We start from the raw sequence: 22534 nt of genomic DNA, 5'->3' as shown, positions 1-22534 counted from the left end.
CCTCTCTCTCTCTCCCCCCCCCCCCCCTCTCCCCCCCCCCCCCCCCCCACCCCTCTCAGGTCTGTTGGAGTTGAATGTCTCAGGTTGTCCCTGGTCGTCGGTCTCGGCTCTATGTCAGGCCGTCTGTCCCTGTCTGCGGCTGCTGGACCTCAGCAGGGTGGAGGAGCTGAAAGACTCCCACCTGAGGGAGCTGCTGGCTCCGCCCCCCGACACCCGGACAGGTGAGGCCGCCCGCATCATGTGACGGGACACGCTGTCGGACTGGATCAATACAAATCAATATAAAAGAGCTGTTTGTTAAGCAAAACCTGCGTCACCTGTTCTTCATCTGATTATTTGCGCTGTTTTGTGACATATTATTTGATAATAATATGATTAATAGTTAATTATGAGTAATTGTCATGCTCATCAAAAAAACGAGCCATAATCTAAAAGTTGCACATTAACTGAAAGTCACAAAACAGCATAGATAAGCAGATTAAGAACAGGGGCAGGTAACACTATTATACACTGGTTTTACCATTATAATATGATAGATACTATGGATACTATATAGATAAAAAACTGTAATCTTCAGCAATAAGCTACAAGAGGCAAAGCGGATGCCTAAAACCCTCTTAGCTGCTGTAAAACACTGTACACCATGTAGCGGAAGTAACTAAATTTCATGGAGTAGATCAATCTGTAAAATATTGATATTTACACTGCTGCTGGGAAAAGAGACAGGAACAATTCTTCAACAAACCTGAGTGTCTGTGAAGATGATTTCTATCATGTAGCAGTGAAGCTAGTTATCACAGATCCTTCAACATGGCCTTAAACTGCTGTTTGAGGACAGATCTATCCTTCTCACAATCATCCCAGTAACTCTTTAGTTTGAAAATATATTATTGACATATAATAATAATAAGCTATAACCGACTTGAACTCATAATTATATGATATATAAGACAGAGATAAAAACCAGGGTTCCTACACAGTTTCAATTTAAAAATTATTTCCAAACCATATTTTCTTGATTTGATTTGAAGATTTTGGGTCTTCAATACAATTTATGTAGATATTCGTCTTGTCCCTGCTAACTGCCACATCACTCCATGGATGATGAAGATTATTCTTCACTGTGGCAAACACCAGTATATTTGTCTAAAACAACAGAAAGTGTAGCTGCATGTACATCGGGACATTTCCATAATTTTCCAAACTTTTTTGAAAACCCGGAAAACCCCTAAATACATGCTACAAATAGATTAAAGGCAGAGTTACAAAGAAAACCACAAGTCATATAGAGGAAATAGTTCCTCTATATGAGCCCCGCCCCTCGTTCTCACGCTTTCCCCGCTCTCTCATTGGCCGAACAGCCCACGGGGAAACCAGAGGCGGGCGGTTCCAGAACGTGACGGAGCTGCGATTGGCCGGCCTGGACCTGACGGACGCCTCGTCGCGCCTGCTGGTGCGCTACGTGCCGCACCTGGCCAAGCTGGACCTGAGCCAGTGTGCCAGCATCACCGACCAGACGGTTCACACACTCAGCTCGCCCATCTCCCCGCTGAGAGAGAGCCTCACACACATCAACCTGGCAGGTACACACACACCACACACACACACACACACACACACCCTGCTGAGAGAGAGCCTCACACACATCAACCTGGCAGGTACACACACACCACACACACACACACACACACGCCCCGCTGAGAGAGAGCCTCACACACAGCAACCTGGCAGGTACACACACACACGCACACGCACACACACACACACACACACACACACACCCCGCTGAGTCTGAGCCTCACACACTCATACTTCGACTAAACTGATTGCTGTGTGTGTTGTTTTTAGAGTTTGAAGGCTCCTGCCATTGTGGTACTACTAAATTGCGTGTGTGTGTGTGCGTGTGTGTGTGTGTGCGTGTGTGTGTGTGTGCGTGTGTGTGCGTGTGTCCCAGGCTGTGTTAAAGTGACGGAGCAGTGCGTGCCGCTGCTGCGCCGCTGCGCCTCCCTGCAGACGGTGGACCTGCGCTCCTGCTCCCTCCTCTCCTCCGAGACGGGACAGCTCCTCTCCTTCCCGCCCCACGCCTCCTCCTCTTCGTCCTCCTCCTCCTCATCTTCCTCGTCCTCCTCTTCCACCTCCAACGCCTCCTCCTCCTCCTCCTCCGCCACCACCACCACGGTCGCTCCTTCCTCCTCCTCCTCCTCCTCCTCCTCCTCCTGCCCTCCCGAAGACAGAACACTGCTGAAGAACAGCTAAGGCGCTCTTTCGATGACGTCGTCTTTCGTGATGTCATCAGGCGCCCGACGCCCCGACAGCGAGGCCCCGACCCCCCCCCCTCTCCCCTTCACCTGCCTCCCACCCCCGTTACACTACAAACAGGGAGGGTGGGGGCAACTGAGATCGAGAGAAGAGAAGAAGAGGAGGAGGAGGAAACGGGGGAGAGGAGCGCCCGAAACAGACCTTTGCAACATTTCTCTTGACTTTTGAAATTTTTTTTTTTTGTTTGTTTGTGAGAAAAATGTACGGACAACAACCACAGAGGAAGAGCAGGAGGAGGAGGAGGAGGAGGACATATTTTGGGAAAGCAAAGTTGTCGGATATAGTTTAAGAAAAACAAAAAAAAAACAAGAAACCCTGAGCATGTACATATTTGTTCTCTGTACAATTTGGGTGTGTGTATATATCTGTAGTTTACTGTAAATGACCCTTCCTTAACCTTTGAACCCCCACCCCCCTACCCCCTTCCTTCCTTCCTTCCTTCCTTTCTTCCTTGCTTCCTTCCTTCCTTCCTTCCTTCCACCCAACAACCAATCACCATGCCAGGCCGCCCACCTGCTAATCAATAGCCGCAGACCCAGGAAATGGGGAAAAGCAGTATTTCATAGTTTTCCAAATAGTTCACTGGGAGCCAGTTGTGTTGTCCAGCAGCCCAAAGTGTAACCTCCACCCGTCCGGCCCGCCGTGGTTGGAAAGCTGACGTCCCCCCCCCACCCCCACCCCCCCCCCTCCTACCTTACACACCCTGTTGAGGTCGGATTCGCAATTTCCCCACTAAATGGTTAAGGTTTGAAATTCTCCAGCACAGTGTTGGGAGAGATATTTCAACTTTCGTCCAACATGGTTAACGTTTAAAACACTCATTTAGCCGTGAGCTCCTGCAAGGTTAGAAGGCACATGAGGCTGAAACGGTTTAAACGCTACAAACGGTAGAACCGGAGTGAAATATCCCCTTTAAATTCAACTGACCTCAACCCGGAAGCATTCCAGGCAGGCTCAATCATGCACTCCTGATCTGAACCTGAAGTCCAACAGTCTGTCTGCCGGCGGTCTTGGCTAGGGTTTTCACGATGCTTTGATCCTATCATGGTGTCAGGATATCATTTATGCCCCAAACAAGGCAGCGGTTAGCGTCAGTGCGGTTAATAAGAGGATGAAGGAAACATTATTTAAAAGGAAGTAATCTGTTAGACAGACTGACACACAAGACGATGAGACAGAAAATGGATATCTGCACATGGTTAATGCTCCTCATAATGTGCAGGTGTAAACATACGCCTCACCCAGACTAGTTGAGGCTGACATGTTAATGTGAAATGCACCAAAGGAGCGTTAATCTGGAGCGCAGGTATCTTCAGTCTGCTTCAAATTCAAAATGATGCAATAACAACACAAATGAGGGAACGGCGCCGACTGCTCCGACCTTCAGCTGTTTATCCAGAGGTTCTTCTCTCCTCTGCTGTGTGGTTTCCTGCAGGGTGGGAAGCTGCCACCTGCCACCAGCCAGATGCTGGTCAAATTTGGCTGTGGCTGCTCTTCTGAACCAGCAGATTTGGCAGGTAACCAATCACTGCTCGGTTCATTTTTCCATTCTGAATATCCTATGTGGCTGAGGAAATAGTGAAAGTGGCCGGTGTGTTTTGCGGTCCATCAGCCACGCTGCCAGGTGGATAAAGAAAGGTTAGTTCCCGGCCCTGGTAACTATTGAATCGGCTGCTATTTCGGTCATAATGAGGTTTAGGCATTGTGACAACCCTAGGTAAACCAGATAGGAAGGCCAAGGTACATGGGCAGCTTTTGAGGCAGTGAAGATGGACAATGTTGCCTGCAGCTGGGGTGGGAATTGGCATTTGGCTCAAAAGAAATGTAAATAGTATAGTGGACCTTATAGAACAAAAGTATTGTGAAAAAATACCGGTGGGCATAGTTGTTGGCAAAATTGCCCATCAAATATTACCCATGTGTCACGGTCTAACCAAGTAGCACACGCAGCGCTGCCGCCGAGACAGAGAGCCGCCGCCGCCTCGCCGTCACGCCGCCGGGGAGCTGAGACACCCGTCGCCCCGAGGCCAATCACTTTCTGCACCCGGGGGAACGCTTGCAGTCGAACCTCTGTCAGCAGCCAATCACGTCGCTGGCATCGCTAAATATCGCTGCAGCGCTGTGGGCGTTAGAGCCAGCGATAGGCTAGCTCAGATTCGGCCTGCGGACAGACGCACGGCGGTGTAAACGCAGAGTCGGGAGTTTAGCTCTCCACTGAGCGGCTAACCAGCCCAACACTCCTACTGCTTTAGCTAGGTAGCTGTCCTGACAGGGAGCATCATGAATGTACCTACCCCTCCCACTCCTCCATGCTCACCAACAGACAGAGACTGACCTGGAGTGTGTGTGTGTGTGTGAGAGAGAGAGAGCGATGTAAAACAGTGTTAAATGTGATAAAACAAGTGATGGAGGAAGAGAGAGAGAGAGAGATGGCGCTTCCCTCTTATCTACCAGACCGCTAAGCTTTCAGTCTGCAATAAAACACAGGCAATATGGCCGACAGGTCAGCTCAGTATCAAGTTCTATATGTAAAGACGATTAAAATGCAACCGCAGTAAGCGCTCCAACCCCCAGGCTTGGTAGATAGGAAGAGATGGAGTCGCTGTGGGAGGCCAACACACTCTGAAGAACCTGGGATGAACACTCCTCCTCCTCCATCCCTCCCTCCTCTTCCTCCAGCTTTATTAGGTGCCATTCCTTCTTAATTCTCTCATCCCTCCTCTTTCTTCCTCTCTCACTCCATCCCAACGTGCCATTATGTTTTTTTTTTTTTAGTTTTCCTGCCCCATGCCAGCCAGTTTTGAGTTGTAACCGCAAAACTCTGGGTTTTCTTAAGTCATCTTAGTCCGAAGTTCGTCTTCGTTCGACTTGGGGTGGATGGGTTGGAGAGGAGAAGGGGAGAGATGAAACGGTCAATCAGTCCCTGGTTTCTAACCTGCCTCAGGTGTGGCAGGCTTTGACCAGGAAAAAACCCGTGCTGCGCCGCTGGTTCGAATCCCTCAAAGTCTGGACACGCTGCTTTTACTGTCATTAAACTGGGGCTTCCAGCTGTTTCTCTGTGCCCGCCTCCTGCTCTTAACCCTCCCTTCATCCCGGCTTCCCTTCATCCCTCTCAGCAGAGGCCCGCTGGGTCCATAGGGTGAAGTTTAGGGTGCGATTTGTTCAAATTTAACAACGTAAACAGACGTTACCCTTCGTTCACCCCCCCCCCTTCCTCAAATCAACCAGTAGATGTGGTGTTTCATCGACCCGAACAGCAGTATTTACAGCCAGGCTCTGTATTGTTATTGGCTAGACCTGGATGTCGACTAGTGCCACAGTAACCCAAACTGTGTTGAGAAATACGCGGTTGATGGATCGACTTTTCTCCAGTATACAGTACAGCTCCGTTTTAAGCCAATGGGACAAGGATGATCTTGGCACCCAGATGGTTTCGGTAAACACCGGCTGTCCAGAAACGGTATTGGACAGTGTTAGAGATATTTACAGAACTGCATGTGAAGAGTTATATTTCAAAATGCTATCTATCCGTTTTTAGAAACAAATACCATTACCTGAAGTTCATCATTAAGTATTTCAAATTTCTAAAGGACCCAGTATGTTACATTGCCCTCGTCTTGTCAGCCAATGGCTTAAGTTACTCGGTATCATTTTAAAAAAGTAGCATAACTTGGTTTAATTTGGCCTTATTGATCATTTTGGAAGATGGTGGATAGCTCATTATGGAATGAAACTCTTGGCGCGACACAACCAGATGCCATACGACTTTTAGCGGTCTCTTTTGAATAGGTGCATGGTGGGAAAATAACACCCTGCAAAAGCTAAACACTGGTAAAACTTGTGAGTCGTGAGTATTCCTACTCTTTCAGCCAACCCGGCAGGTAAACCACCATCGTTTGGAGGTTTTATTTTATTCTAAATCCTAGTTTAGCAAGGAAAACTGAAAGACTCAGTGGTGAATTTTGGATTTCAGACAGAAAAAGTTGATGTCCTTCCCTGCTTTTGGTGTCACCTCTCCTCTAGCTGATTGGTTATTTGGACTAACAAACTAGGGAGACGAGGCAATTTTGAGGTAATTCAGGTTAGCTGACAGTATTTGCGTAGACGGCACTTTGCTCCACATCGTCGCGGGTGAAGACGACTCTGGTTTGGTTGGTTTCGGGTTGAGGTGTTCTCCTTCGTGTCTCTCCCTCTAAAGATGTTGGTGTGTGTGTGTGGTGTGTGTGTGTGTGTGTGTGTGTGTGTGTGTGTAATCAGACCGACAGCTCTGGGTGTGTTGGAAACTGAGCCTCAATGTCTTCAACGTTCGCCTCAATCACAGATCTTTCCCTCCTTTCTCTTGTCTTTTCGTTTGTATCTGTCCCGGTCCGTTCTGTTCGCCATCTTTCTCCACTGTCGACGCCAGCAGCTCTGATCAGACGGGTTTTTCAGCCGTGTGTAGGGATGTGATTGGTCATGTTTTCTCAGGAGTACTGTATTTTTTTTTGCAGACAAATGCTCTCTTTAATGATTTCTTAAGATTTTTTTTTGTTTATTTTTGTGACACAGCACTCCAGTCCATCTATCATGGAGACATTCCTGTTTTCCTGCTTTACTCCGAAATAGAAGACTCTGTCATCTATGAGTTTAATCGTTTTTTTTTTTCAGGATTGTATACTCTTTTTGATACAACACTCCCATCCATTTTAATGGATATATTCCTGTTATTTTTTTCTACTTTATGATTATTATTTCATGTCTTTGTTGCGTTGTTCTGATCACATCCTGTCATGTTAAATTGAATGTGTTTTCTCTGTTTAGACTGCATTGAAAAGCTCAGGGGCCTCACTTATGAAAAAGTCCTTTGACCACATCCTGAATTTCAACATATGATCATTATAAAGGCTATAATCAAAAACAATGAAATTGATATCATCAATATTGTGAATTAGTTTCAGCTTGTGACGTATCACACAAAATTGGGAAATCAGTGCAACCTACCAGTTTTGGCATAAGGAAAGCTTTTTCATAAATCACAACTTTGGCTCAGATTTGGTCGTAAAATACAAAATCTGTGTGAGAACCTTTCGTAAATGAAGCCCTGATTTGTTTGACATGGTGGAAAAACAAAACATCTGACCAGAGCTGGCAGCGCAGACGCAGATTCATATCTTGTCTCCAATCACCTCATTACACACAGAAGCCCAGCTCTGACAATGTCATTTACTAATGTTTTTTTTTTTTTTGTTTACTCTCAGCATCTGCTGATGCAGGGAAGTGTGTGAACTGACTGTCTATCATGAGGCAGTGGCACTGACGGGGGTGAGGGGGGGTGTGGGGGTCAGTATCAAAAAACCCTCTTTACATTGTATTGTTATATTCTCAAAAGACCAGGACAAATCAAAAACAGCCAAACGAGTCATGAACTCCAATTATAATGATAATGAAAAAATGAATAGCAATTTTGTCAAAAGTAGAACTAACTAGACGGGTCCGGCTCTACTGGCTGGCATGGAACAGACTTTAATGTTAGCTAGCCTGTTCCACGCTAGCTAGCCTGTTCCACGTTAGCTAGCCTGTTCCACGTTAGCTGGCCTGTTCCATGTTAGCTAGCCTGTTCCATGTTAGCTAGCCTGTTCCACGTTAGCTGGCCTGTTCCATGTTAGCTAGCCTGTTCCACGTTAGCTGGCCTGTTCCACATTAGCTAGCCTGTTCCACGTTAGCTGACCTGTTCCACGTTAGCTGACCTGTTCCACGTTAGCTGACCTGTTCCACGTTAGCTAGCCTGTTTCACGTTAGCTGGCCTGTTCCACGTTAGCTAGCCTGTTCCACGTTAGCTGACCTGTTCCACGTTAGCTAGCCTGTTTCACGTTAGCTGGCTTGTTCCACGTTAGCTGGCCTGTTCCACGTTAGCTGGCTTGTTCCACGTTAGCTGGCCTGTTCCACGTTAGCTGGCTTGTTCCACGTTAGCTGGCATGTTCCACGTTAGCTGGCCTGTTCCACGTTAGCTGGCCTGTTCCACGTTAGCTGGCTTGTTCCACGTTAGCTGGCTTGTTCCACGTTAGCTGGCATGTTCCACGTTAGCTGGCCTGTTCCACGTTAGCTGGCTTGTTCCACGTTAGCTGGCCTGTTCCACGTTAGCTGGCTTGTTCCACGTTAGCTGGCTTGTTCCACGTTAGCTGGCATGTTCCACGTTAGCTGGCCTGTTCCACGTTAGCGGGCCTCTTCCACATTAGTGGGCCTGTTCCACGTTAGCTGGCCTGTTAGCTAACCTGTTCCACGTTAGCTGGCTTGTTCCACGTTAGCTGGCCTGTTCCACGTTAGCTGGCTTGTTCCACGTTAGCGGGCCTGTTCCACGTTAGCGGGCCTGTTCCACGTTAGCTGGCCTGTTCCACGTTAGCTGGCCTGTTCCACGTTAGCTGGCTTGTTCCACATTAGCTGGCCTGTTCCACGTTAACGGGCCTGTTCCACGTTAGCTAGTGGAGGTTTTGGACCCACTGTAGGCCATTAGATGAAAGTATTTGTTGTTAAATTGCCATGACGTTGCGCTGCTTGTCTTATCAGCCCTGCCATATCAAATGAACTGTGATGTCAGAGTGCTGGTGGGGGTTGACGACCGACTGACAGGCTAGCCAAGCTCATGCCCAATGTGGCAGAAAATTGCCTTGTTGTGCCATAGACGCACCAGATCAATGTTTTAATGTGCTTAAAGTCTGAATGGGTCAGTTTTTTATATTGTTTTTTTGTTGTGATTTTGGTTTATTTTTTTACTGTGACTGTAACGTGGGGATCAATGCCCTGAGCCTAGCACGTTGTTGTTGTTATTGATGCATATCAGTTTAAAACTGTCGACCACTTCCCATAGAAACAAGTGACAGTTTACCAGAGGATCAAATCTGATTGGAAGATAATCCTAGAATCCCGAAAGCTCTTATCCAATCAGACACCAAGACATAAACATATCTCACCGCCATCACTCAGTCCCATATCTCTATCTTAGTAAAGTCGACCCACAACTTGACAACCATACCTTTCGTGTCTTTACCATTGTGTATTACACCTTAAAGATGCACTGGATCATCATCATCACCTTTTGCCAAAATTTCAGTTTTTGTTGTGAAAAGGGGCATTTTATTCTGTTTTTCTTTCTTTTTGTTTTCCTTTTTGCTCTTTTTTATACTTTGTCCATGGACTCTTCCGTTGTGTTGATCAAAAAATGAGGAAGAAGTTGGAACAATGAGAAAAAGAGACACAAAAAGACCAACTCAAGGCAGCTACTTATGAGTGACTACTGTAAAATGACTAACTAAATAAAGACAATGGGGTTGTTTTTACAATGTGTGTGTGTGTCTGCTCATTTCTCAGCTAAAGAAGGTGGTAATAACGGGCTTTATTTAAGAACAAAACAATAAGATAATAAAAATGTCATTCATTCAAAAAGGGTTAAAGAAAAAGAAAATGGGTGAATATGCAAAATCTATACTCTGTAATGGATGTGATTTAATCTGTAGTACACAAAAAATCTACTCAATTACAGTAACTGGAGTAAATGTAATTAGTTATCCTTGTCTGTACATCAATCGAGAAACATGAGGTAACATATACTATATGTACTACTATACTACTTGTCTATAGTTGCTCACCCAGAATGGCACGAGGGATAGTTACATCAAATCCTGTGTATTGGTAAGTACTAGTAGCTTATTGGAAAACAGGAGACCAGCTGACACCCATCTCTGCTAGAAACAAGAAGACACAAAAAATCCCATAAGTGTTGTGGGGGAAACTGAGTTCATTAGACAGGTATATCTTCCTTACTCAAAGTAACAGTGCGCTGTAATGTAAACATAACATTACACACTTTTTTTTATCTGGACATGTATCAGCCTAATTATAACTGAAATATGAAGTAAGGAGGAGTGTCATGGTATACCTGAGTATCTACACTACTGAAAACTCTGGTCTTTCTATTTCTGTTTGTAAACCAATATGGGAAAAGATGAAAAAAAAAAATCACCATGATATTCCTATAATATACCTAAAGTGTGTCTGTAGTACTCAGTATTGAGTTTATAATGACCTTGATGTACTTAATGGTATTTTTCATCACCTATGGCATCACTATAACATTCCTATGGCACATCTAACATAGTTTATAGTTTAACTGTGATATTTGTTTGGTGAATTTGTTCTAGAATAGTTCCGTTTCCACAGAGTTACGCCCATCTGAAAATCCAAACGAGAGGATGAGTGTTCGTCCTCTGCTTAGTTCACTTTTCTTAATAATAAATCCAACTTCAAAAGTTTTTTTTTTCTTTCCTGTCAAAACAGAAAGCTGACTGACCTCAAGAAAGGCGTGCACATGCGCGCGCACATGAACGAGCGATGAGCAAACGGGGTCGCGCGGGAGGGAGAAGAGGGGAGGAGAGTTTTGCTACCTTCAAAGGTTCGTCGAAAGCTCCGATTTCTAATACACCTAGGTGTAAATTCGACTTGTCGTGCAATCAATTGCCTTTGGTCGGAAAAAATAACAAAATGGACCCTGTAACAATAGTAGTTTTGGGTGGTTCTTGTTTTATTTCAGAACTCAAATGGCATAATAAATAAAGAATAAAGGGGAGATATTGTACATCTGGCACGCAATTGATGATTTAGTTAATTAATAAACCAAATATTGTGACTTTTATCATCAGTTGTTGACACGACTCCCATTCCACACGCCATTTTCACCTCAAGACGCACCCTAAACGTCACATCTCTTCGACTCAGGGTTCACAGAAAGTTCCTACTTTCCCAGTCGTATTTATCACAGTGTTGTGTCGTTCATCTGCGCTCACAAATAACACACATATTTCCGACAGCACCTGAAGGCAGCATCTTGCCATAGCAGCGGCGCGTGATATCCTTCCGCGGGAGACAAGCGCGGCCCTTTCCCTCCCGACAACACAGGATGCGAACAGGCGGCGTTGAGGCTAGAAGACGTTATTTTGCCCCACAGCCGTTAAAAAATCGCACACATTCAGAGTAAACCAGCTAACTAGTAAGCCCCGGGACCGTACGCCTTTCTCGCCTGGCTTTCACTGACTTATCCGCGTTCTGGTTGACATCGGTTGAACACTGAAGAAATATAATCCGGTTTGAGTTGTGCGCGGCAATCGAAACTAGCTAGCTAGCGACTACTTCTGTGAAGAGAGTGGCTGCCGGGGGACGGAATGGAGCTCATCACAATTCTCGAAAAAACGGTCTCTCCAGGTGAATATGCAACACCGCACACTTTACACACAATATTTTCCGTCTTTAAAGCAGCGTTTCAAGGCGACAAGAAGTTGGTTTGTGTTGTGCCTGGCAGCTCTTGTGAACTGGTGAAAGTTGGAATTGAAAGAGGGAGGAGGGAAATGCCTTGCTAGCAGACTAGGCGGGTAGCTAGTGCTGCTAACCTAGCTACGGCCTGCTCACCACAGATGCGGCTTCCTGCTAACGCTAGTGACTTAGCACTCTGGCTAAACACGCGTTACCTTGTAGAAGTGGCTGGCTGGGCGGCATCATTGACACAGTATTGACTTGCCAGCTCCCAAAGTGTCCGCTAAAGAAGTTGTCATATAAACCTTTTGGCAATTTGACAATATTAAGCGTAATTTGACAGCTGTTTGTAGTGGCGACCCTGCCCATGCCTGTTTAGCTAATTTGCTAGCTCGTTAGCCATGCTGCAAGTAAGCTAACTTGTTAGCCTGCTAAAGTGCCATTCATGTGCAAATTAATCGGCCCTTCCTCACACGCCAATATCGGCTAACTTTAAACAGTTGCAATTTGAGGGTTATGATTGAATGAGGGAACTAAGTGCATCAAGTTGCTAATGCTATGTCATCACGCCAGACTTGTCGTTGCAGAAATTTTAACCAGTTTATAAGTCGAGTAAACTTTGTTAACGTTACTTTAAGAGGTCCCATTGCAATGTGTTGGCCGGCTAGCATGCTAACCCAGAAGCTCGGGTCTTGCACATCATGATAGCTAAGAAGCATGTTGGCACTGAAACCTTATTCTGTAGCTACCGACTTCCATTAACGAGTACCATGATGGTGAAGCTGTACTAGATGTTATGAAACAAACTTCGGCATTATTCACGAGCCTTCACAGCAGTAGAAAACATGAACAGGATTTTCGTGCCTCCTGTCTAGATTACCACTATTCCTGTCCCACATTGGACTAATGTAAACCATTAGCTAGCCAGGTTGGGCATAGGCTTGGCGTTCACTTTGAAGCTTCGTAAATATCGCTGTGTGTTAGCTTGCTAGCTCAGCCATGTCTGTCAGCTAATTAGCTAACATTACATCGAATAACCCCGATTTTCTCCCCCTCCACCCCACTCCTCTCTCTTGCCCCCCTCAGATCGGAATGAACTGGAAGCGGCACAGAAGTTTCTGGAGCAGGCGGCGATTGAGAACCTGGTTAGTATCGTGTTATTACCGGTGGCTACTGCACCGCTTTAAGTGAAAGTTGGCTAGCTGTCCGTGCCGGTCACATTCATGGCTGGCGCCCCACTTGCTGCTGCAAGCATAAGGGGATGAATGAGAGTGCAGAGGACAGCTGGCTAGCTAGTGGGAGCCCGCCCGGCTTTTCCTCTGCGCTGGGCCCTCCCTTCCTCACCACACCACCTACACACCACGGCTGGCTAGCCACACACACAGAGGCACACATACACACACACACACACACACACACACACACACACAGAGGCAGACAGCAGCTTGGGGAGTGAATGTAGGCAGCACAAGCCTGCTAGCGTTAGCATTCCATGGCAGATACACCCATCTCATCTGGGAAGGGCTGCAGTACTCTCCTATTGCCAAACAAAAATATTGTATACCATAAGGACTTAATTGATTATGTACTTATTCTAATTTACATCAGTTTAAATCGTTTTACAGATGTTAGACGCCTAGAAACACCTGGTTAATCTGATCCTCACAGGTAGGGTGGATACTTCAGCCTAGAGCTAAATAACTAGGGCATGTGGTTGGCAGCATCTACTGTAGTAATCCTTTGTAACTGACTTAGTTATGGATGAGCCATATGGATAAAATGAATGGGTGAAGGCTGAACAACAGTAAGCAAGAGAAGATGGACATGGAGAGTTTTGAGGGGGGCAGGAATTTTCTTTCTTTGGGTTTGAGGTTTTTTTTTTTTCTAGACAAAACATCAGTTGCAAAATGAACTATAAGATAGACTTAATTATGTGTAAGCGTTGATCACCATCCAAATTATTGCTGTGACTGGTTAGTTGGTCTACTCTACCAGCCACAGGCAGGTGACTAACAGTCATTTGGAGGTCCTGTTGCTTTAAAACTTAAGTTAGCTAATCAAAGAGGGGAAGCGGCTGAATTATAGAAAACACCAACCATTGTGTCCCATTGACAACAAATTCAGTTTCTGGATGATTTCACCTGAAAGCTATATGGCTCCAGCCAGCAACACAGCAGCGTTGGACAGAGCAGGCGGACATGAAGCATGTTTGGATTTCAGACAGACATGGTGACTCCTGACTTTATGGGATACTTAGGTTTTACCGTTTATCGAAGGGTCAGCTGTTTAAACGAAAAATCCACCCTAAATCATTTAACAATTTGAAAAAAACAACAGAAAAACAAAAAACGTTTTGCTATTGCTGTTGTACCTCGCTCTTCTGGGTCCATTTAGTGGTTTGGTGGTGTTTTTCTTTTTACAGTGAATAACTGGCCAAACATCGACAACGTCACGTCACCTCCAGATATTTCCAGCAGCTACAATGGAGTTTGATATCAGAAAATATTTCAGGATGTAAAACATCGGCAGTAAACGTCAGGTTTTGGTGTCAGTCCCTCAGAATCAAAGAGCGATGGCTTCTTTCTAGAGCCGCCATTTTGCACCAAGAGACGTTCAACAATCATACAGGGAGAAATCCATCGTAGAAGAGGAGAGAGACCAATTTCTCCACCCACAGGAGCAGGAAATAGACCAGAATGCAATGCAGTGTTTTCTGTATGGGGCGTGACTCACTTTTTCTCAATTGGCAAGGACAGCTATCGCTATTGCTCTCTCCACCTACACATATGGAGTGAAGTTGGCGTGATATTGGACATTCGGTAGATATTCGTTTTTCTGCCTTCAATAACTTATAAAGCAAACAAGTAAAACCACATTGATTTATATACTTGTGATTACTGGAAGAGGAAGAACAATATACATCCACTGGTTTCAGTATTTGAGAAAATATATCGACAGAATAGCCAATATCAAGCTAACTTTACTCTGGTCGCAAACAGTCCACAGCTAAATGGAGAAAGTTCACGCCCGTTCTCTGGAGGTTGTCAAACATCATTCTGGGAAACGTAGGAAATCACTAACTGAAGTAGACGAGGCAGGTTGAGGGGAAAGTGAGGATATCAAAGGGTAAATTACATAACTTCATCACAAAATAACTCCTGGAATGTATTGAACATCATATTGATTTTTATACCGTGTAAGAGTATCCGACGGTGGATTTTTCCTTTTTTTTAAAACCAGGAGCAGACAGCAGGCTTTAGAAGGAATACAGTCAGAAGGCCTATGCAGGGAAAGATGTAAAGGGTTTTCCACATCATTGTTAAGGTTTATATTTTTCACATTTTTCTCATAGGTGGTCTGAAAAACGATGTGGGCGGGTAAAGAGCTGTTTTGACAGGGAAAACTAGGAGGGAGATGCAGAGGAGGATGTGGATAGTCAGAAATCGAAGGAAGTCAGAAATGACAGAGGCACTGTTTTGCAAGCTAGCTGCATTTTGCATAGCCATTAATCTGCATAGTCATGTAGGCCTAGTTCAGTGAACATGCATTTAGTATAGTCATACCTTACACTATCTTTTCAAATAACTTGGTGGAAATGTAGCTGCTATGACAAATGTTAACATAAAGATAGTAGCATGATTGGCAGTTTGTATTTTCCAGTGTCAGGACATCAGTGTTATTCTGGTACGTAATATCCAGTTCAGGATCATTTAAATAAAACTATTAAGCCTCATGTAGACAGAAGATGTTGACAACATTGAAATCTTAATGACGGGGCAAAAGTAAATGGGATCAACAACTACATTTAAATACAGCCTTGTAATCCACTTGGAAGACTTGTTGTAAATGGACTGATCTCAAATGGTTCAACCGGACTTGAGCAACCTAACAAGCCACAAACAGGAAAAAAAAACCAAATCAAAAAGAGAAGTTTAAATTATGATTTTCTTGCACGTATGGACAGTTAATCCCGTGCAACAGCCAGACTACTTTTCAGTCATCTTAGGTACATGATCTGACCGCAGCACGCATCTAAATGTAATGAATTGCCATCTGATTGAGGGACCTAACCTAATGTGACCACATTTACAACGCCACTCATTTAACGACAGGCTTTCGCAAGATTAAGCTTTTTTTTTTTGTCTAAATATTCTAGTCTCTAAATATTCGAGATGGTCCCGACCCAAGTTAATTTGTGCTGAATGTCCATTGCGATCGCCCCAAACTACCGCAGTCTGATCTTGAAAATTAGTTGCAATATCCAAAATGATGGTGATAGTTGGTGTAAAAGTCATGAAGTGTGTCCCCCATGGAAGAAGGGAGTTTATTTGTGTTGCAGGTAGAGCCTAACAACAACCCTCTGAAATGTCTTATGGTTACAGTGCTGAAATCACACCATCATAGCATGGTACAATATTACTACTATTCCACTGATAGGCTATAGCAACAGTTTGGGTGAAACAGCTTTAAACAGCTCTTTCTTGGCACAACAGTCACCAAACAACATTGGAGCTCAGGCACACGACAGAAACCACCTAGATGAAAGTGCTGGGTGTGCTTTCCACACGAGTTTCGAAGGATTCATTTTGAACTATTAACAATTTTGAGTTTCTATGTGAAATGACCCCTGCATGTCACTGACTGTAACCTGACTTGGTGTTTATGTTTTTGTTCTGTAATTTGATGTAGCCGTGATGGCTGTGGGTATTGGAGTCATGTTGCAAATACAGCTTTCACACGTTAGGTTGCCTTTCTTTCATGGCATTTAACAATCTCTCTTTCTCTATCTCTCCATTTCCTTGGTGGAGCCCATCTCCTCCTTTCTCCTACTTCTCTCTCTCTTCCCCTTCCTCATCTCTTTACCCTCCTATCTCTTTTGTGCTCATTATCTTTCTTCTCACCCCCATCTTTCACTCTCTCTCCCTCCATTCTCTATCTCTTCACCTCTTAACTCCCTTCCTTCATCTTTCCTCTCCTCCCCTTCCTTCTCCTCATCCCCATGTTTCTCTTTCACCGCTCCTCCTTCCCTCTCACCCTGCTAGCCGACGTTCCTGGTGGAGTTGTCCAAGGTTTTGGCGAACCCGGGGAACACCCAGGTCGCTCGTGTGGCGGCCGGCCTGCAGGTGAAGAACTCTCTGACCTCCAAAGACCCCGACGTCAAGACGCAGTACCAGCAGAGATGGCTGGCCATCGACGCCAACGCACGCCGCGAGATCAAGACCTTTGTAAGGAAACTGGGTGGGGCCGGGGAAATGCACCAATAACGAATTCTACGCCCATATACACTACGCATGCAGAGATACGCTCACACCAGAATTCCCAGTCTATGTATACATGCATAGCTTTACATACACAAGAGTTCCCAGTCAGCAAGTGGCCCAAACCAGACACAGTGACACATTGAGGCCACACACCCACGGTTAAGTAGAGAAAAGCATTTAACATTTATTACAGATACGAATTATAATGAACTGCATTTTTATCAGATTTCAAAATTCAAAGAGGGCAGTCTAGTTTCCCCTTTTTACAGATGCAAATCACAACTAGCTGCTGCAGTAGAAAATCCAGATACTAATGTCAATAAACTGGTTTTGTTGATGGTGTTGCGCTGCTGTCTGACCATCTCTCTCTCTCTCTGTTTCTCTCTCTCTCCCTCTCTCTCTCCCTCCCTCCTCAGGTTCTACAGACGCTGGGCACAGAGACGTACCGGCCCAGCTCGGCGTCCCAGTGCGTCGCTGGGATCGCCTGCGCCGAGATCCCAGTCAGCCAGTGGCCCGAGCTGATCCCCCAGCTGGTGGCCAACGTCACGGATCCCTCCAGCACCGAACACATGAAGGAGTCCACCCTGGAGGCCATCGGCTACATCTGCCAGGACATAGTGAGTGGGAGAGATGCTCAGTCTGCTCAGGCAGACATAAAACTGACAATACTAAGAACGTATGGCAGGTGTAACCTTCTGACTGGGTGCGCTGCCATGAACTGTGAACTCACTTCTAAAAACATTCATGAAAGGTATAGAGCTTAAAAAATAATGGGAGATTGTAGATTACTTACATAGCCACTAAAGGCATTTATATAGTACATTTCATACACAAGGCAAATTCACATAAAACACAAAAAATACATAAGTTGTCTAGTAAAATGACATTAAAAAGAGAGAAAGAAAGATAAAGAATAGCTAAGTAATAATAAAAATAGAAATATTAACAAACCCCTTTACCTATTATTTACTGCATTCCAGCATAGGAATGACCCACCAGACCGAAAAACTCTGTTGTCAGTCAGGACAACAGGCCGTCCATGTAAATAAGAATTTGTTCTTAAGTGACCTGCCTGGTAAAATAAGTGTTAAGTTAAAGAAATAAACACTGCTACACACACATCTGACCCCCTCCTGTGCTGTTAGGACCCGGAGCAGCTGCAGGACAACGCCAACCAGATCCTGACGGCCATCATCCAGGGAATGAGGAAGGAGGAGCCCAGCAACAACGTCAAACTGGCCGCTACCAACGCCCTGCTCAACTCACTGGAGTTCACCAAAGCCAACTTCGACAAGGAGGTACGGAGTTAGGGTGCTTTCCCCGCTCCGGTCTTCTGTTCTTCTTCTCTTCTGTTTTATCCCGTCTCCCCTTGTTGCGCTGGAAAGAAGTGGAGTTCACCATTTGAATTCTTGAATTAGGACTCTCCTCTTTGTTCCTCCCATGTTTATCTTCATCCCTCTTTTCTGTCCAGGCAGCTGAGGCCATAACTGACTTGTATTACAAAAAGCCATATATCTACTTTTGTAAGATAAATAATTAGCTGAATCTGATCATTCAATATCTGTAAAATCGCTAGAAATGGGAACAAAATAGAAGCCATTGGCATTTTCTCATCCAAGGTTACTATTCTTGAAGTTTTATTTATTTTTCCAAATCTCAATTTGAAACAAGATTCTTTAAAAAAATTCTGTTTTTTTTGAGTAGTTTTGTGCATGTATGTGTGTGTGTGTGTGTGTGTGTTGCAGACGGAGAGACACTTCATCATGCAGGTGGTGTGTGAAGCTACCCAGTGTCCCGACACCAGAGTGAGTAGCGTCGACGCTCTGCAGAAAGCAAGTACTGTGTTTACCTCTTGGAACAAATGTCAATGCAATGATTTTGAAGACAGGAGAGATACCCTAGAGGACATTCTTTACTGTGATTGAAGGCCCCGTAATAATAATAATCACAGTAAAGAACAGCCTCTAGGGTATTATGGATTTTATACAACAGTTACCAATATGTGTTCTGTGTGAAAAGTTTATTTAAATCAGTGTACATGTGAATAAACAGTAAAGAGACATCACTTACTCCCTGGTAACAAGGATTAGCATTGCAACTACTTAAATGTTTGATAACGCACAGCTAGCCATCCTTTATAGGCACAGTTTGAATGCAGACTAGATTGCTTAGCTAAAACTAGCCTTTTGTATTATTTACATTGTTTGCATCCTATTAAAAGTCTTTCAGCTCTATTCCTCTTCCATGTTATTCTGTTGTAACTCTACCTTTTTTTTGCCGTTGGGCTGTAGGTGCGGGTGGCGGCCTTACAGAACCTGGTGAAGATCATGTCTCTGTATTACCAGTACATGGAGACCTACATGGGCCCTGCTCTGTTCGCGGTAAGGCACACAGCTCGCATCTAGCTGTGTTTTCCTAGCATGTAGAAACCTTCAGGGTCCCTAGATATAAGCCAGGGAACCTCAAAATGATACAAGTATATAAGGAAAACGTCATAGAGGGATTTGTCCATATATTTTTTCAGCTGGGCCTTGCTCCTGAAAGATGAATTACTTTCTGAAGGAATAATAACCCAAACAACTAATTTACTAATTGCAGAAGTCCCAATTGACAGTTTTACCTTTTCAAAGTACGGCTATGGGCATTTAAATCGTCTGTTCAGCAAAACTCTCAATATTTGAACCTAGATCCTGACAAATATTGGCCCTGAAAATTGCCCTTTCTGACTTGGTATAGCCATGAATTTTATTAAACGTTTCTCCTGGTCTCCCTTTCTCCTTCATCCTCTCCTTCCCCACTTTATCCCTCCTTGTCTTCTTATCCCCCTTTTCCCTCATCCTTCATTGTTTTCCCTCCCTCTCTGTTTTCCCTCTGTGTATTCCTTTCTCCTTTTTCTGCCTTTTCTCTCCTGCCCTGCTCCCCCTCTCTCCCTCTTCCTATCCTCTCTCTTTCTCTCTCTCTCTCCTCCTGTCTTCCTCCTCTCTCCAGATCACCATAGAGGCCATGAAGAGTGACATAGACGAGGTGGCCTTACAGGGCATCGAGTTCTGGTCCAACGTCTGTGATGAGGAGATGGACCTGGCCATTGAAGCCTCTGAGGTGCCTGTTTCTTTATAATTTCTGAAAGAGTGTTGAGTGTGTTTGGAAAATGAACACTGAACACTTTTGGACTCTCCAGCCTTCACTGGAAGTGCTGAGCACCCTGTTTTCCCCTCCATTAAGTGTGATTTAATTATCAGTTTGATTGTTTAAAAACACCCCTCTGATTGTGCTTGTGGTCCGTCCCTTTCTGCCCTCGTCCAATGGCAGGCTTCGGAGCAGGGACGCCCCCCAGAGCATACCAGTAAATTCTACGCCAAAGGGGCCTTGCAGTACCTGGTTCCCATCCTCACCCAGACCCTCACCAAACAGGTAGGACAGCGTGACGAGCACTGATGTGCTCTGACTCTACTTCATCTATTTTTTTTTTTAAATCTGTTTTTTCTTTCTTTTCCTGTCTCTTTCCGTCTTTGTTTGTTGCTCTCTTCAGTTGAATATCTTTTACATGGTTTTCTCTCTGAACCCAGTTTAATTAACTGTCTTTTACAGACAGGTTTTTATCATTATTCACCTGTTCTTGTTGTACTTCTGGAACCCCGCTGTTTTTATGTCTGTAGTTTTTATTGTGTCACTTACTGGCTGGATTTGTTTTATTGTCTGTGAAGCACTTTGTACCCGTGTTGTAAACTGGGGCTGGGTGATATGGACAAAATGAATCAAAAAAAAAAGTTATTGTGCTAACGATATCAGCTAACATGCATAAATAGTAAAGCTCATGTTCGTTTTATTAAACTGTATGGTAATATGAAGTAAAAAAAACTCATATTATTCCCTAATCTGTTTCAGATCTCATTTTGTGATCATTGAATCAACATTTGCAGATATGTGTAACTGTAACTCTCATTTCAACATGAATCTTTTGAAAGAGGATAAACTATAATATTGACTTATTGCCCAGCCCTATAGCAAAGTCTTATACAAATAAAACACCAGAGTCCTTTTGCTCCAAGCGTCTTCCAACCTGCTCCTTCTGTGGCTCCTTGCCTCACTCTCTTGCAGGACGAGAACGACGATGACGACGACTGGAACCCCTGCAAGGCGGCCGGTGTGTGTTTGATGCTGCTGGCGACCTGCTGCGAGGACGACGTGGTCCCGCACGTCCTGCCCTTCATCAAAGAGCACATCAAGCACCCCGACTGGCGCTACCGGGACGCCTCGGTCATGGCCTTCGGCTCCATCCTGGAAGGACCCGAACTCAACCAGCTGAAACCCCTCGTCATACAGGTGAGGGGGGGCGCTGTAAAGAACTGACTAGCTGGGTCATGACATGCATCTGTCATACAGGTGATCATACAGGTCTTAAAATGTCTTGAGTTATCTAAGCTTAAGGCCATAAAAGGACATGCAGTTCAGTACAGCATTTCAAGTCTTAAATTCAGTTTTGGAGGTCTTACAAATGTGGGTTTCTAGACTCTTTTTCTGGTGAGAAATAGCCCAATCACGAATACAGATATTCTGATAAGTCTAGCTATGTTTTCCCATTTTCATGTTTCCAGCTGTAAAATTGGTCTCATATTTAATCCTAGCTGGCATTAAAAAGGTCTTAGAAAGTATTAAGTATTTATTTATACAGCCTTCATCACAAGCATGTCTTTACAAATAATGAGCCTTCCTAGATCTATCTAGCAACAAAACAAAGCACACAACAGTTGGGTAGACACACCATCATGCTACAAGTGATTTATCCACTGTGGAACTAACCAACTAGTAAACTCCCTAAATTTATTTATCCTGAAGGGACTGAAACTCCACCAGCTCAAACCCCTTGTTGTGCAGGTATTTGGTTCACTATCTTGCAATGTAACTAGCTCGGTAGACGTGCCTCTGCCATACAGGTAATACAGGTCTGAACCCCTCGTCCCAGAAGTAATCTGTTCATTATCTGGCTAACTTGAGTTAATAAGTTACATAGACGTGTCTCTGTCATGCAGGCAACTGGGTCACAGTGTAACTTCCTAGCTAACCGAGATAATTAACAAATAAAGTGGTTGAGTGGCCCGGTGGGCAGGAAGACGGTCCTGTACCTGGAAGCTCACAGGCTTGATACCAAAGTGTCCTGTCTAAACTTGTCTTTTTTCATAACTTGTGTGATTCCTTAACCCCTTGTCTCCTTCACTGCCTATGAATAAGGAATGGGGTTCTGCAAAAAAACAGACTAAATCCTATATAATTTATTTTTGTGTAACTTTTAACTATAGTTAGCCGGATAATGAACTGATTACTTCATGTCAAGTCAAATTTTATTTTTATAGCACATTTCATACAAAAAGCAACACAACGTGCTTCACAAGGCCAAGAGCAATACATGTTTAATAAAATAAAATAAGAACATGTCATCATACATAAAAACATGCACACATGCAGAGGACATAGACGATTTAAAGCACATATAAATTCAGGTAAAACAGGAGCAGACATTTGCTCTAAAAAAACCCAACATTGGTGAGTTAAGTCAAAAGACCGAGTTAAAAACAGCAGTCAGAAGGAATGATTTAAGTCTAAGAACTAACAAACGTCATGTCATTTGTGTCTTTTTGATTCAGTCATCCCTTAACCCACAAATCAAAAAACCTTTC

General features: G+C 44.4%; 2 protein-coding genes across 2 annotated transcripts in view; both read left to right on the top strand.

The window, feature by feature from the left end:
* fbxl19 (F-box and leucine rich repeat protein 19) overlaps positions 1-3317 on the top strand; it is a 26032-nt gene extending 22715 nt beyond the window's left edge. Inside the window, exons 9-11 of the mRNA XM_078284826.1 lie at positions 60-221; positions 1362-1583; positions 1955-3317. Of these exons, the coding sequence (XP_078140952.1) occupies positions 60-221; positions 1362-1583; positions 1955-2256 (686 nt within the window). The 3' untranslated portion in view covers positions 2257-3317. The remainder of the gene's footprint in view (positions 1-59; positions 222-1361; positions 1584-1954) is intronic.
* Positions 3318-11247: 7930 nt separating this feature from the next.
* kpnb1 (karyopherin (importin) beta 1) overlaps positions 11248-22534 on the top strand; it is a 28153-nt gene continuing 16866 nt past the window's right edge. The window contains exons 1-10 of the mRNA XM_071898279.2: positions 11248-11550; positions 12685-12743; positions 16641-16823; positions 17276-17476; positions 18005-18157; positions 18605-18664; positions 19151-19240; positions 19848-19958; positions 20169-20270; positions 20958-21182. Of these exons, the coding sequence (XP_071754380.1) occupies positions 11511-11550; positions 12685-12743; positions 16641-16823; positions 17276-17476; positions 18005-18157; positions 18605-18664; positions 19151-19240; positions 19848-19958; positions 20169-20270; positions 20958-21182 (1224 nt within the window). The 5' untranslated portion in view covers positions 11248-11510. The remainder of the gene's footprint in view (positions 11551-12684; positions 12744-16640; positions 16824-17275; positions 17477-18004; positions 18158-18604; positions 18665-19150; positions 19241-19847; positions 19959-20168; positions 20271-20957; positions 21183-22534) is intronic.

Source organism: Centroberyx gerrardi, chromosome 7 (assembly GCF_048128805.1).
Source record: "Centroberyx gerrardi isolate f3 chromosome 7, fCenGer3.hap1.cur.20231027, whole genome shotgun sequence".
Lineage (NCBI taxonomy): Eukaryota > Metazoa > Chordata > Actinopteri > Beryciformes > Berycidae > Centroberyx > Centroberyx gerrardi.
This window is presented reverse-complemented; position numbering and strand designations above follow the sequence as displayed.